This window comes from Macrobrachium nipponense, chromosome 1, assembly GCF_015104395.2.
Source record: "Macrobrachium nipponense isolate FS-2020 chromosome 1, ASM1510439v2, whole genome shotgun sequence".
Taxonomy (NCBI): domain Eukaryota; kingdom Metazoa; phylum Arthropoda; class Malacostraca; order Decapoda; family Palaemonidae; genus Macrobrachium; species Macrobrachium nipponense.
In genome coordinates, this window is record NC_087200.1 from 29,014,624 (window position 1) to 29,030,196 (window position 15,573).

The window sequence follows — 15,573 nt, forward strand, 5'->3', positions numbered from 1 at the left end:
TATATCTATATAATATCTATCTATATATATATATATATATTATATATCTCTATATCATTATATATATTATATACTACTATATATATATATATACATATATATATATATATATCTATATCATCTTATATATAATCTATATCTTCTATATATATATATATATATAATGATATATATATATTACATATATATTATATCATAATATATATATATAATCTACATATATAAATATATTATATTATATATATATATATATATAATATTAGATATACCCAATATATATAAGTCTATATATAATATAATATATAATCTATTATATATTACATCTTATATATATATATATATATATCTATATATCTCTATATACATATATATAATACTAATAACATTATATATATATATACATACATATATATATATCCTATATACATATATATATAATATATATATATATATTATATAATATATATTATATATATATAACCTATATCTATATATATTATATAGAATATATATACATATATATAATATATATCTTATATATAACATATATATAATCTAATAATATCCATATATATATATTATATATAATATATATATACCTATATATAGACATATATATATAATATATACATATATATATATATATATATATATATATATACTATATATTATATATATAATATATACATATAATATATATAATTATATATATATATATCCTAAATAATATATATATATACATATATATATAATATAATATATATATATAATATAGAATATATATACCCGATCTAATTATATAATTATATTATATATATATATATATATCTATATATATAACATATATTATATATCTACATATATATATATATAGATCCTCTATATTATATATATATATATATTAATATATATATAGAGATATATATAATATCATATATTATATCTATATATATATATATATATATCTATATATAAATATCTACATATATATAGATATATATAATATTATTAATATATATATATACTATTATAATACATATTATATATATATATATATATATTATATATATAATATACTTATATAATCATATATATATATATATATACCGATAATATAATAATACATGTATATATATATAATATATATAATTATATAACATATATATATATATACATATATATATTTATACATATAATATATATATATATACAATTATATATAATATACATTATATATATATAATACAATATATTAATCTACATATTATTTATATTACAATATATATAATATAATTCCTATATTATATATAATATATATATATTACATTATATAATAGATCTATAATACATAGATAATATATATATATATATTATATACATTATCATATATATATATATATATATATACATAATATATATATAGACATATATATATATATACATTATATATAAGATAATATATATATACATATACATATAATATATAGATACATATATATATATATATATATATATATATATAATAGAGATAATCTATATATATATATATATATATACAAATATCTATTATCACCCTATAATTATATATATATCTATCTATATATATCTATATATAATATATAATATATATATATAATATATATATATATACATATATATATATATACATATATATCTATAGCATATATATTATTAATATATCATATATAATATCTATACATATATATATATACCATATTATATATATATATATTACATATATATATATACATATCTTAATTTTTTTTATAAAAATTAACCCCATTCTATATATATATAATATAATTATATATATAACAATATCTATAAATTATTATTATATTGATATATATTATATATATATATATATATATATATATATATATATATACATATAATATATATATAATAATATATTATTCTATATATATATATATATATATAATAATATATATTATATATACATATATATAATATAACATTATATATACATTATATATATATTATTATACATATATAATATAATATACATATATCTATTATATTATATATTATATATAATATATATATATTATCTATATATATATTATAACATATATATTATTAATAATTATATATTAATATATATATATAAATATTAATATATATATTACATACATATATAATATATATATCTATACATCCATCCATACATAACATACATACATCCATACATACTACATACATACATACATACATATACATACATACATACATATATATATATATATATATATATATATATATATATATATATATATATAGTAAAATGTACTATGACGAGAGCAAAGCACGGTATGAAGGTAATTAAAGCTTGACATATTGAAGCTCATTGCTTGTATGCATTGCATTAGGCGTAGAAATGCTTAATTACCTATAGCAATTTAAATAGGATTTTGATTAATGTTCGATTTTTATTTCAATATTTTAGTTGCCTCAGAGTGGAACCTTGATCCGTGCAGCTGCTGCAAGATGGCGAAGCACTGCTACTGACCCTGCCGTTTCTTCTGATTCATACAGTGGTGGAGGTGTTTGTTTTGGTAAGTGGGATTAGAGGACCCATATACTATTGCCATATTTATTCTTAGTTAAGAACTCCCATATTTTTGCACATGAGAAGTATTCGGGAATATTTTTGTTGTCTCAGACATAAGTGTAGTGTCAGACATATCCTAGTGTATTATCTAATCTATAAATACCTGGGAAGTGTGTGTAAGCTTGGTATGATATTTAGGAATGTTTTATTGTGTAATTTTACATAGATTTTTATGTAGTACAAACTGTGGTACAAGCTTTCACAGGTTTTTTTTTTTATTTTTCCTTTTTTTAAATTAATTGTTGAATCGCGCTGTTAATTTAACATAGCTCATTAATGCATTGCTTTAGTATTAGTGCCAAGGCATTTAATGTGAATAAAAGAAGCGAGTCATGCGGCTCAGATAGGCTGGCAAGTCTGCAGAAGTTTCTTTTGATCCCTTTTGGTTAACTTATTTATGTCTGCTTCATGGTTAACATTTTTTTTCAATCATTCAGGCGTACCATATATTGTATTTCCATTGCACATGCCTTTTTTTATTATGTTTTTATGTATGAATGATAACATTGCTCTCATTGATAAGATTTTCATGGAAACCTGAGCTTAGCTCAAGTCTTTGAACAATATCAGTTTTCTTCACCAGGTTAAAGGTAGTTCCAGAAGTTTTCATGTCATTCTGTAAAATATTCTGTAGCTTTGGGCTTTTTAGCCGCTTTGATTTCTGATTAGTATATTGATTACTGATTTTTTATGGTTTCGTTTTCTTACTGCTTGAAGAGTTAGATCTTAGTATCATGGAGTTTCTTTTAAAGTTACTGATCTGTCATGTTCTCCAGATATTGTACTACATACATAATGTCTTTTTTGTGTTGGTTTTTATTCCAGCATTCCTTTGTGAAGTACCGACACCATTTTAACCCTTAAACGCCGGAGCAGTAAATAAAAAAATGACTCCCGTATGCCGGAGGGGGTTTTGGAAGTGAGCGCGTAAGCGGAAAAAATATTTTTTTCAAAAAATCACAGCGCGCTTAGTTTTCAAGATTAAGAGTTCATTTTTGGCTCCTTTTTTTGTCATTGCTTGAAGTTTAGTATGCAACCATCAGAAATGAAAAAAGTTATCATTATCATATATAAATAATGCGATATATGATAGCGCAAAAACGAAATTTCATATATAATTGTATTCAAATCGCGCTGTGCGCAAAACGGTTGAAGGTAACAAGTTACTTTTTTTTTCGTTGTAATGTGCACGAAATTGCGATCATTTGATATATAACACATTGTAAAACGATAAAAGCAACACAGAGAAAATATTATCACAAAATAATGCATGAATTCGTAACGCGCTTACGTAAACACATATTTTTTTCAAAAATTCACCATAAATCTAAATATTGTCCTAGAGACTTCCAATATGTTTCAGAATGAAAACAAATGATTGAATATTACTATACTGTAAGAATATTAGCTTACAAATGCAGTTTTCGGCCATATCTGACGAGCTAAAGTTGACCGAATGTCGAATTTTTTATATATATATTTTTTTATATGCAATTATTTCGGAAATAAGAAAAGCTACAACTTTCAAATATTTTTCGTTTTATTCTACATGAAATTGCGCACATTTTCATATATAAAACTCTATGAAATGCCTAATATGAAACGGAGCAAATATTCCGAGAATGGGACTTACGCATTTCGGAGATTTGTGGCGGAGAATCCGCGCGCGGAGGGAAGGAAAGGAAAGTTTTTTTAAAAAATTCACCATAAATTTAAATATTGTGCTAGAGACTTCGAATTTGTTTCACGATGAAGATAAATGACTGAATATTACTAGACTGTAAGAGTTTTATCTTACAATTGCGTTTTTCGACCATTTCGGTAGAGTCAAATTTGACCGAACGTGGTTTTTTTTCTATTTATCGTGATTTATATGCAAATATTTCGAAAATGAGAATAGCTACAACCTTCAACTATTATTGTTGTATTATACATGAAATTGCGCACATTTTCATATATAAAACGTTATGTAACGGCTAATTTAAAATGGTGCAAACATTACCACAATCGCACGTATGATTTTTTCGGAAGAGTTACCGCGCGGACGTAAAGAAAATGTTATTTTTTTTCATAAATTCACCATATCGAAATATTTGTGCTAGAGACTTCCAATTTGTTGCAAAATGAAGGTAAATGCTTGAATATTACTAGAATATAGGCGTTTTAGCTTACAATTGCGTTTTTCGACCATTTCGAAGGTTGAAAATTTGTCACTTATCATTTTTTATATATGAAAATATTTCAAAATTGATAAAAGCTACAACCATGGGTTGTTTTTAGTTGTATTGTGCATGAAATTGCGCACATTTTCATATATAAAACTTTATGTAACGGCTAATTTAAAATGGTGCAAACATTACACAATCGCATGTATGATTATTTTCGGAAGAGTTACCGCGCGGACGTAAGGAAAAAGTTTTTTCATAAATTCACCATAAATCGAATATTGTGCTAGACACTTCCAATTAGTTGCAAAATTAAGATAAATGATTGAATATTACTAAAATATAAGAGTTTTTAGCTTACAATTGCGTTTTCGACCATTTCGGTAGAGTCAAAGTTGACCGAAGGTTGAAATTTTGGCACTTATCGTTATTTATATGAAAAATATCTTAAAACTGATAAAAGCTACAATCATGAGTATTTTTTTGTTGTATTCTACATACAAATGCGCACATTTTCATATCTAATACTCTATGTAACGGCTAATTTAAAATGGTACAAAAATTATGTCAAAGTGACGAAATAATTTCAGAGATGTGTCACAGATACTTTTTAGTGCGGCAAGAAAGAAATTCGCGCTTGCGCGCCTGCGTAACGATTGTAAACAAAACAACACCTTGATCCGTGAACTCCCAGCATCCCCCAAGGCGCGTGATTCAAGAGTTTTCGGCTGGTAGGCCTAAAAGTATTTTTCCGCGAAATTTTTAAAAAAACTTTTGTATGTCGACGTAAAATACGTCCAGTCGGCACTCGAGAGACAAAAAATGTCGACGTAAAATACGTCCAGTCGGCGTTTAAGGGTTAATCTATTTTTTGAAATAATTAATAATAAATTCTTGTCCTTCCTTGTTATCCTTGTTTTTCCACTTAATATTTTCTTTATGCAGCTCATATTTATATACATTTTTGTAGGATTTAATGATAAGTGTTACGCACTTAGTGGTTGCACTGGAGTGGTATGAGCTGAACTCTAAACCAAGTGATATATTTAGTTCGATATCTATACTGTTAATATCAATATGTGGGGATTTCCTTAGCTAAAATGCTGGCAGATATCGGCCGCTTAACTCTTGAACAAGGTTGTTAGGCAGCAAGTACCTTCCAGTAGGTGGAAATATCCTCCTGCCTAGATGTAAACATTCCAGTTTTCTTTTTCTTTTATTTTTTGTCCATCATTGCTTGACTGTTGTTGAGCTTTTTTTTTTTTTTTCCTGGTGGGATATTTTTGTGTTTGTGTAGACTTTGTGTGTTTGATATTTATTGATATACAAACCTACGATTTGTGATAGCCATGTGTGGCCATCATTCTCCGTGTGTGGCTTGGGGTCGGTAGCCAGGTCAGTAACAAGTTCACTCCCCTCTCATAGGGCCTAATGCTCTTTGCTTGTACAAAGGCATGCCTGTTCCCCTTAGGTGTCTAGTGTTGAGTGTTGCTCTTCACCACCTGTACTGTGGACGAGTTTGCTGGGAGGAAACTTTGGAGGATGTCCCTTGCCCTCTTCGCTCATTTGCTGGGAAGAGATTGCTCGGGGGGGTGGGGTGGCAGCAGTGGGTGACCCCTTCACAGGGGCCTTTTTATTTCGTAGGGTAGTCCCCCTGAGAGGAGGGAGTCTTCTTTTAATAATCATCTTTGCTTTATTTTTAGGTTGACAGTGAGCATTGTATGGTGCAGCAGTAGGTGGCTGCATATTTCACTGCTTTATTTGCAAGGACATAGGTCTGCATCTGTGTCTACAATTTCCGACTGTGCCCCCGACATTGTTGACTTACTGCTCTCTTTTGTTGGCACTGCCTCTTGTTGTCCCTGTGGCCCCTGCTCGTGGTGAGTGTTCTGTCTCATTTGCTCCTGTTGCCCTGGCAACCAGTCACTGGGCAGCTCCTGCTGTGCCTCTGCCCCAGCTGCCCTGATGTCTCCTGTTGCTGATATTGACATTCCTGTAACCCTCCTGTACAAGATGTTGGGGAGAAAATTAACCCTAAATGGACGGACATGCTCACATAAGTAGTAATAACAGCTTTAGGGTGGACGATAGAGTTAATCATGTTGAGTAACAATATTAAGTGCCATCGATTTGGGGGAATTGGATGGGAAAGAGATGCCATTACTTCCATAGCCCATAAATTCACTAATGGGAACTTTTAGACTGGCTAAAATCAAGAAGGGCAGCCCATGAGAGAGTTAGTTGTGATCTGGACTTGAAGGGGCCATGTACTGCCTGTCTGTCTCACATGACATCTTTTTATAAATTTACTCATAAATATACCCAGGGTTTGCTGTTGGTTTTAGCTCTTATTTTTTTATGATAGTGTCAGTTATAGAATAGACATGTATAAATAAAAAAAAGTTACTGCGACTTTGTTCTTGGTAAATTTACGTAAATATTTTACAGCTAATATGCTTAGAATTTGTTACTGATTTTATTTCTAACTTGTTTTGATAATGTGTAAGCTGTATTATAATTTTACAAAATGTTATAAAATTATTTATCGGAAAAAAACATGTATAACTTGGTAAAGTTTACACTTGTTGTGTAAAAGACGTCCCACAAGGGGTTGTAAATATGTAGTCATTTCTAACTTCTTATAGAAGGTGGGGAAAATTTTAAAAAATGCATCTTACACTTCCTCTTTCCATTAATGTGTTTTTTCCTTAAATTGGCTGACCTGTAAGTTTTCCTGGCCTGATGTGCATCATTTTGAATTTTTACCCCTTCCTTTAAGGGTTAAGGAAGAAGCCCTGTGGAAGATGACGTCTTCTTCAGCTTTATCTTTGACTCTGTCTCCTGCTGCCCTTCCCTTCTTCTTCTGAGGCTTGAGGAGATCCCAGGAAACTGGTTAGGCTCCCTTCAGCTGAAGAATAGAAAGACTGCTTCTTCCCCCCCCCCCCCCCCCCCCCCCCCTTAACCCCCCCCCCCCCCCCGCCCCCCCCTTAAGTCCTCCTTTAGGACTTATGAGGGGCTGCCTCCTTCTGAGGAGGCAGTGGGATCTCACGCCAGCTCTTCCCAGCCTGCAGGCTTGGGAACTGATTTGTTTGCCCCTAAGTTTTGTGTTTCGGGAGCTTTAGGTGCACAGACTTCGGTTTATGCTCCCGTCACCAGTTTTAGGGGTCCTGACTCTAGACTGGTTCTGTGTCGGGCACGTGCTCCAAGTGTTCATGTTTCTTAGGAATCATGATCATCCCAAACTAGTGATGGAGAGACTCTCACCATCCCAGTTCAGTTATGCTTGACTTCGTCCCAGAATCCAGTGGTCCCTGACAGCAGGTTCAAGTCCTTCACCATCTCCTCCCTAGAGAACTTTGTAGGTAACAGCCCAGACGAGATGCTACTTTGTCCCATTAGAGAGCTGTGGTGCTATCTTAAGGGGAATCAATGTCTCCGGCATGAGTTTTGATGACTCTTCGTTAGCACTTGCTTGTCTAAAAAAGAAGTGTCCAAGAACACCATTTCCTTCTGACTTAGGAGAGCGTACTCTGTTGCTTGCAAAGACAACACCATTACTTTCTGGCCAAGAGCTCACAAAGTCAGGGGCATTGCTCCAACCCTTGGTTCCAGAAGAACCTGCCAGTTCTTCAGGTGCTGAAAGAAGGTGTGTGGTCGTGCTGTGGGAGGGATTTAGCCAGCTTGTTTTTTTTAGCTTGTGATCCTGCCAAAAAATAATGTGGTGGGATCACAAGCTAAAAAAAACAATCTCGGCAAAAATTCCCCCCCCCCCCCCTCCCCACATAAACCTAATCACTCCAGCTGTCCAACTCACCCTCAGTCACACTTTCTTCTTCACACTACAGAATATGCAGGACAATTGACCTACCTACACACAGAAACAAAAAAACACAAACACGAAAACAAAAAACTCTCAAAACACATGTACTTACCCAACTCCAGATACTCAGGCTATGCTGTGCTGTCTGCCGGTCGAGGTCACAGAGATACCAACCACAACAAAGACCACAGCCCACAACCCAACAACACAACAAAACACAACTTAAACGACTTCCAATCCTTCAACAGACTGCTGTCGACTCTACTTGTTATCACCATACTTTGCCTCACAATACCTGTCATATTCCTTAAAAAAGTCCCCTATCTCCCTACTCCCATATTCCTCGTATTGTGGACATCGGGGTACCTCTCTCATGTACACAGCCTCTTGTACTTCCTGCTCACTCTCACTCTCACTTTCTCTACTTCCATTCTGACCCCTCTTTCCCTCTTCTGAATACAGCGAGTCAACTTCCACACTCGCATCCATACTCTTGACTACCCTCCTCTTACCCTTCTTTCTACCAACCTGTTTCCACTCACCACTATCTAAATCACTCTCAGCCCTTTCCCCGATGTATTCAGTCCTAGTCATCCTGTCCGTCACCCTTACTAACCTTCTTTCCCTTAGTCTTCTCTTCCTCGGCCCCTTTCTTATTCTTGTCCTCAGGTTTATCCTTATCCTGTGTCTTCCCCTTCTTTCCCTTACCTATCACAACCAAATCACCTTCATCACTCGTGCTCTCATCCACTCGCTCTTTCACTTTCTTTGCCACTCCTGGCCCATCAGAAGACTCAGTAGGCCTGCCTCCTACAGCTCCCTCTCCCATGAATCCCTTCATCATTTCCTGCATCACCTCTTGTACTGCATTCATCATTACCCCAAATTTTTCGTCCATTTTTTCAACCATTCTCTCTTCCGCTCCTTTCACCTCTTCTTTCATTTCCACTTTCGCACTCCTTAGCATTCCTCTCATTTCCTCTAACTCGCTCTTCAGCTCCTCACACTCCACCCTCAACCTCTCATTCTCCACTTCCAACCTTTCCTTAGCTTCCCTCGCCAACCGTAACCCGTCCTTCAGCCCCTCTATCTCCTTCAACCCTTCCATCCTCACTTTCTCTCACAACTCACTACCCCAATCGTCCTGCAGCTGCCGCACCAACAGTCCCTGTTCAGGCGCCAAAAAATAATGTGGCGGGATCACAAGCTAAAAAAAAAAGCTGGCTAAATCCCTCCCACATAAACCTAATCACTCCATCTGCCCAACTCACCCCAGTCACACTTTCCTCTTTACACTATAGCATACATGCAGAACAATTGACCTATACCTACAAAAAAAAAAAAAAAAAAAAAAAAAACACATGTACTTACCAACCACTCCAGATACTCCGGGCTATCCTGTGCTGCAACCAAGGAACACAACCATAACTCATCAACACAACAATCAAGGACCACAACAACAACCAAAGAACACAGCCACAACTCAACAACACAACAACAAAAAAGGAACACAATCACAACCCAAGACTACTACACAACCAATCACCAACAACACAAAAAAACAAACAACACAAAAAGGCAACACAAACACCCACTAACAACCTCAAGGAATCACAACAGCCCCCAGCAACAACAACCCTCAACAATTCACACCACACCAAGAACCACAACAGCCCCCAACATCAACAACCCTCAACCACAAGAATCACATACAACCCTCAGGAACTCAAAACCACAACAAATCCAACAATATAGGCACAACCACTCCAAAGCAACAACACCAAACTCACAACAAAATCAATAACACACAAAACTCAACTGACTTCCAGTGCCTTCAAATAACTGCTCCCGACGCTACTAACTGTCACCAGCTCTCACCAAAGACTGACTAAAAAGACTCACTCAGAACACAGAACTCCGATCTCTAACAGCACCAGCAGACAACCCAGAACTCTCCAACAGCTAATCCAATCGTTAACGATCCATACAGCAATTACACCCTCTCTCTCTCTCTCTCTCTCACACACAGACGTTGTCAAATGGAACTCAATACTCCTCCATAGCGTCAGACCACCTTCACATATTTCTACCTTTGGGACATTGCCCACAAGTCCTTGGACACCTTTTCCTTGGGTCCTGTGGTGGCTCCTCAACAAGTTGTGTGGCTTGCCTGACTCCATTAATGGGACAGGGTTGTATCTTGCCTAAGATGTTCAGTTGTGGATGTGAGAATGACTGCAGGAGTGACTGGCCTGTCCATCTCCTTTCTCATCCTTCGTCTCTTCCTTCAAGTAGAGAACGAATTTGAGGTGTTACATGCCGCCTCTGGCAGTTGATGCAGGGAAGTTATTCATAGAGCACCCATTCTATTTTTCCTTTTCCTAGATTTATAGAAGCAATCCTACTTCTTCCTCTGGCAAGGGGATGAAGGAGGCCCTGACATAAGTCAAACCCAGTATACTTGGATTTACCTTATTGTCTCCGACACTCAAGGTTTATCCTAACCTATTTTTGTTGAGGTTATGTTTATCTCCCTCAATAAAAAATGGCCCTGAAGTCTGACGTCTGATCTCACAGTTCCTGTATTCCAATCATTCCATCAAAGGAAAGGTTCTCTTCCTTGCTTTTCTTCCAGGAAGAGAGTCTCAGGTATGGTGAACTCTAATCATTTCATAGAGACTCACATAGGTTCCTCCCTCTAACCAGTGAGTCATCCAAATGTAAAGGACAGATGGGTTGTATGTTGTGTAGGAAGAAATTGCAGTTTTTTTAAGGATTTAAATTTTATTTTTCCTAACTATACAAACCTGATGCCCTTTACATTACATGTCATGCTTACTTCATGGAATGTGTACATCTGGGCAGGTGGGCTTCCTGCCTGCCGACTGGTAGTTAACTACCTAACCACCTTGTTTGAAAGTTCAATGGCTGTTTCCAGCTCTGCTTAAAGTAATTCCTAATGTAAAGGACCTCAGGTTTGTATAGTTAAGATAGATACAATTTACTTTAAAAAATTATGATACAAATTTTGCTATTTCAGATTTAACTCCAGAACAGAAAGAAATTCAGCTCTTGGCTCGCAAATTTTGCAGGGAAGAGATTGTACCAAAAGCTTCTGAATATGACAAAACTATGGAGTACCCATGGGAGATTGTCAAGCAGGTGAGCTAGCCTTCTTTCAGTTTGTTCCTGCGAGAATTCATGCCTTTGTCTTCTATATGGTTATACTTTGTGAAAAGCTGTTTCTTCCGACACGTAATACAAACCCTCGGTCCTTTAACATATGGAATGTAATCAGCGCCAGCTGGAACCGGTCGTAAGCTTTCGAAGAGAGTAGGGGAACTTCATGGTCTTTTCTTCGGCGTCAAGCATTCCAGGGGATGGGGATCCGTGACGCTCGATTTCGTCCCGAACTTCGTAGCGAAGACTCAGAATCCTGTGAGGTTTATCTACTCCTGATGGTAGAAGTCTGGCAGAATTCGGAGGAACCGAAGAAGAAGAGAGCTCGTAAAGTGTCATCCTCCTCCTCTTCGAGATCATCATATCTTCATGCCCCCTCCCCTTCCACTTTTAAGGCTTTGCTGTAAAAGAGAAGGTGGTCTCCCCCCCTAAGAAGTCTCGTCACGGGACTTCTAAGGGTCTGTCTCACTCCAGTGAGACAGGTGGGTCTTCCGCTGGTCCTCCCGTTCCTCCAGGAATGGGGTCCGTCTCTCCTTCCTCAGGGAGGAAGCAGACGGGGATCATGGAGGTGCCGGCCACCGCTGGTATCTCCTCTCCCGCTTGCAAGCGCTACCGAGTAGGTGACCGTGCAGCCAAGGTCCAGACTGCTGAGTACGCTCACCGTGTCAGGACCCAGGCACGGAGTGGAAGATGGTAGGAGTCACTTGGGTGACTCGCCAGACCAGCGATCGCTTTCGCAGCGATTGTCCGGTACCCAGGGTTGACGTGACGTTCCTGCGGGTCCATGCACGCAGAGACTGGTGGAGGCGGGCCATCCAGCCCCCTTTTAATTAATTTCTTTCTTTCAGAGAGGTTTCGGCCTCAACGAGTACTTGGAAGAGTCGGAGGATGGTATCGGCTGTCTCCTGTCAGGTGCACGCTCAGCCCCACCCAGACAACCGAACGCGACCGACCAGTCTCGGGGATGGCAGACGCTTCACGTGCCAGGTAAGAGTTTCGTAACCCTCCTCGAGGAAGCGTTCTCTCCACTGCTGCTCCCGCAGGTCCATCCGGACAGGTGCAGTTGGGCCGTGTTTCTACCGCAACTGCCCCAACTCCATCCTGGATGGAGGACCTGTGGGTTGTCCTGAGGGAACTGGCGAAGAGGAAGTCCAGGAAGAAGAGGAAGGTGTCGTCATCATCGTCTGCCGCCTCGTCCCCTTCGACTTCTGAGGCCCCCCAGTCGAAGAAGAAGAAGGTAGCCTCCTCCCCCCTAAGAAGTCTCTGGCCCACTCCGGTGGGACAGTTGGGGCTTCCGCTGGTCCTCCTGTTCCTTCGGGAACGGGGACGGTCTTTCCTTTGCAAGGAAGAAGAAGACGGGGACTGGAGGGGTACTGGCTAACACCGGTACCTTCTCTCCTGGTGCCAGAGGTTCTGCCTCGGCGCCAGGGACCATCTCAGCTGCTCGTTCGCGAGAGGTACCGAGTGTACGGTCACCCGCGGGTGACCGTGCAGCCAGGGTCCAGGCAGTCGAGCTTGCTTGCCGCCAGGCACTGAGCGGAAGATTGGTGGCAGTCACTCAGGCGACTCCCGCCAGGCCAGTTCCCAGGGTTGACGTGACGTTCTCACCAGACCGTTCACGTAACGAGGCGGGGAAGAAGCTCCCCCCTCCCCCCCTGGCCACCGGGTCCAGCCTCGCCTGGACCTGGTTCAGCCTCGCCTGGACCTGGTCCAGCCTGGCCTGGGCGCGTCGAGAGGACGGTGCTCGCTATCACCCCGTTAGTGGACACTTAACAGTCACCCGATCATCGCTTTCACCGGGACCGGACGGCTTGCACGACTGGTAGCAGCTCCCCTGACGCACGTGACCGATGCTACCGTCCTCGGTCCAGCACTTCTCCGCAGGGAGACTGCTGGTCTAGACCTGCAGCTCGACTGCCGGTCTAGACCTGCAGCTCGACTGCCACTGTGGTTGGTGATCGCCTGCAGCCCTCCCAGCCTACCGGTTCGGCTGGTAGGCAGGGGAGGAGCACTCGGAGCAGCTCTCCTGACGCAAGAGACCGAAGCTCTGTCCTTGGTCGAGCGCTTCTCCGCAAGCCCCAGCCTACCGGTTCTGTTGGTAGGCAGGGGAGGAGCACTCGCTGTTCCTTGGTCCAGCGCTTCTCCGCAAGAAGACCGCTGGTCCAGACCTGCAGCTCGATCGCCACCGTGGGTTGGTGATCGCCTGCAGTCCTCCCAGGCTACTGGTTCTGCTAGTAGGCAGGGTAGAAGCATCAGGTCTCCCTCACCTGTCCCTTCAACCTCCTCAGGCTACACCGGAAGGAACAAGATGAACAGGAGTGAACGTGATGAATGCACTTCTTACGGTCCGGCCTGGAGCCTGGTTTGGTCTTGGGACCAACAGATCCTTGCTCAAGTGGTTGGAGGAGATCGTAGGGGTCTGGCGAGGATGATGACGCTTCCCAGACTCCCGGAGTGACCATCACCGCTGTTCACGTGACAGTCCCGATGGACCACGTACGCAGAGACTGGGGTGGGCTCCCCCTTCGGTCCTCTTGAGAGGTTTCGACCTCGATGAGGACTGGGACGCGTCGGAGGACGGTATCGGCTCTCTCCTGTCAGGTGCTCGCTCAGCCCCACCCAGACGATGGTCATGGTGGCGGCATACGTTTAGCCTACAGTACAAGTTCGTAACCCTCCTCGGGAAAACGTTTTCTCCAGACAGTAACGTTTTCCTAGACTGAGCGGCCATCACCGCACGGTGATGGCTGCCCGTACTCGCTTCTCTGACTGCTAGTTCCGCTGGGAAGGTGAACGAGTGTCCAATCTTCCTCCCTCATTCCCTCTCTCCCTATGGCTGCGACGGGAAGGGAAGGGATCCTGCAGAGCGTTCTCCGTAGGATTCCATGTCGGGGACTGTGTTCCTGGAGGGACCTTCGGGTCCTACCAGACCTAAGTCCCCGTCGTTGAGGAAGGATCTTGCTCTATCCTCGATTTCTACGGGAGTCGGGAGGACCACCACCCAATGATCGTCTTACAAAATTCAGGGGTGTTTCACAGAGCGCTTAGAATTCTTTGGAGTTCCTAGCACTCTCCGAGTGTTGTGGCCTTCTACGATCTGCAAACACTTGGGCGAAACCACGGTCCAGAGTGGGCAAGATGAGAATCCCAGATAATTGTTACTACGATAATCGGGAATCTCGCCGAATGCTCGAATTCCTGGAATTTCTAGCGTTCGAGGAAGTACTGCTGCTGAAGGAAGAATATCTCAGGAGGGGCTCAGCCTGGATGGACCTGACAGTCCATCGCATCAGTAGGCGGCCAACCCCGGGATAGAGAAGAACAGGTGGGAACATCCAGTTCGGCTTGAACTATCGTCTTCGGTATCCTGTTATCACCATAGAGGTCTTCCTTCGGGAAAACTTCACCTTCGCTCTCTTCATTAGAGAATGAAGGAGGTCAGCTTCCAGTCCTTATTCTTGTTCCTCGAATGGAAGAGAATTTAGGATGGAGGTCTATGTATAGGAACCTACAAATATACTAAGTATATTGCCCTCGCGACATGCTTCTGTTATTAGTTGAATTGTCCGAGGTGTAGGCACATACCGTAGTTAACTCTACGGGTTGTGACCGAGATGAATAGTATCTTCTTAATTGAACTGCAACTCGGGACTGCCCTGCAAGCCTCCCAGGAGTTACTAGTTTCGATTTTGAGATACTTGTGGTATTGTTACAACAACAACACCACAGCGTTTGCATTCACCGAAATCCGTTTC

General features: G+C 39.1%; 1 protein-coding gene across 2 annotated transcripts in view; it reads left to right on the forward strand.

The window, feature by feature from the left end:
• The window catches only part of LOC135219189 (medium-chain specific acyl-CoA dehydrogenase, mitochondrial-like), a 68,135-nt gene that overhangs the window by 5,936 nt on the left and 46,626 nt on the right, over nt 1-15,573 (forward strand). For both annotated transcript variants that reach the window (XM_064255740.1, XM_064255739.1), the window contains exons 2-3: nt 2,489-2,597; nt 11,679-11,800. In XM_064255740.1, the coding sequence (XP_064111810.1) occupies nt 2,489-2,597; nt 11,679-11,800 (231 nt within the window). The remainder of the gene's footprint in view (nt 1-2,488; nt 2,598-11,678; nt 11,801-15,573) is intronic.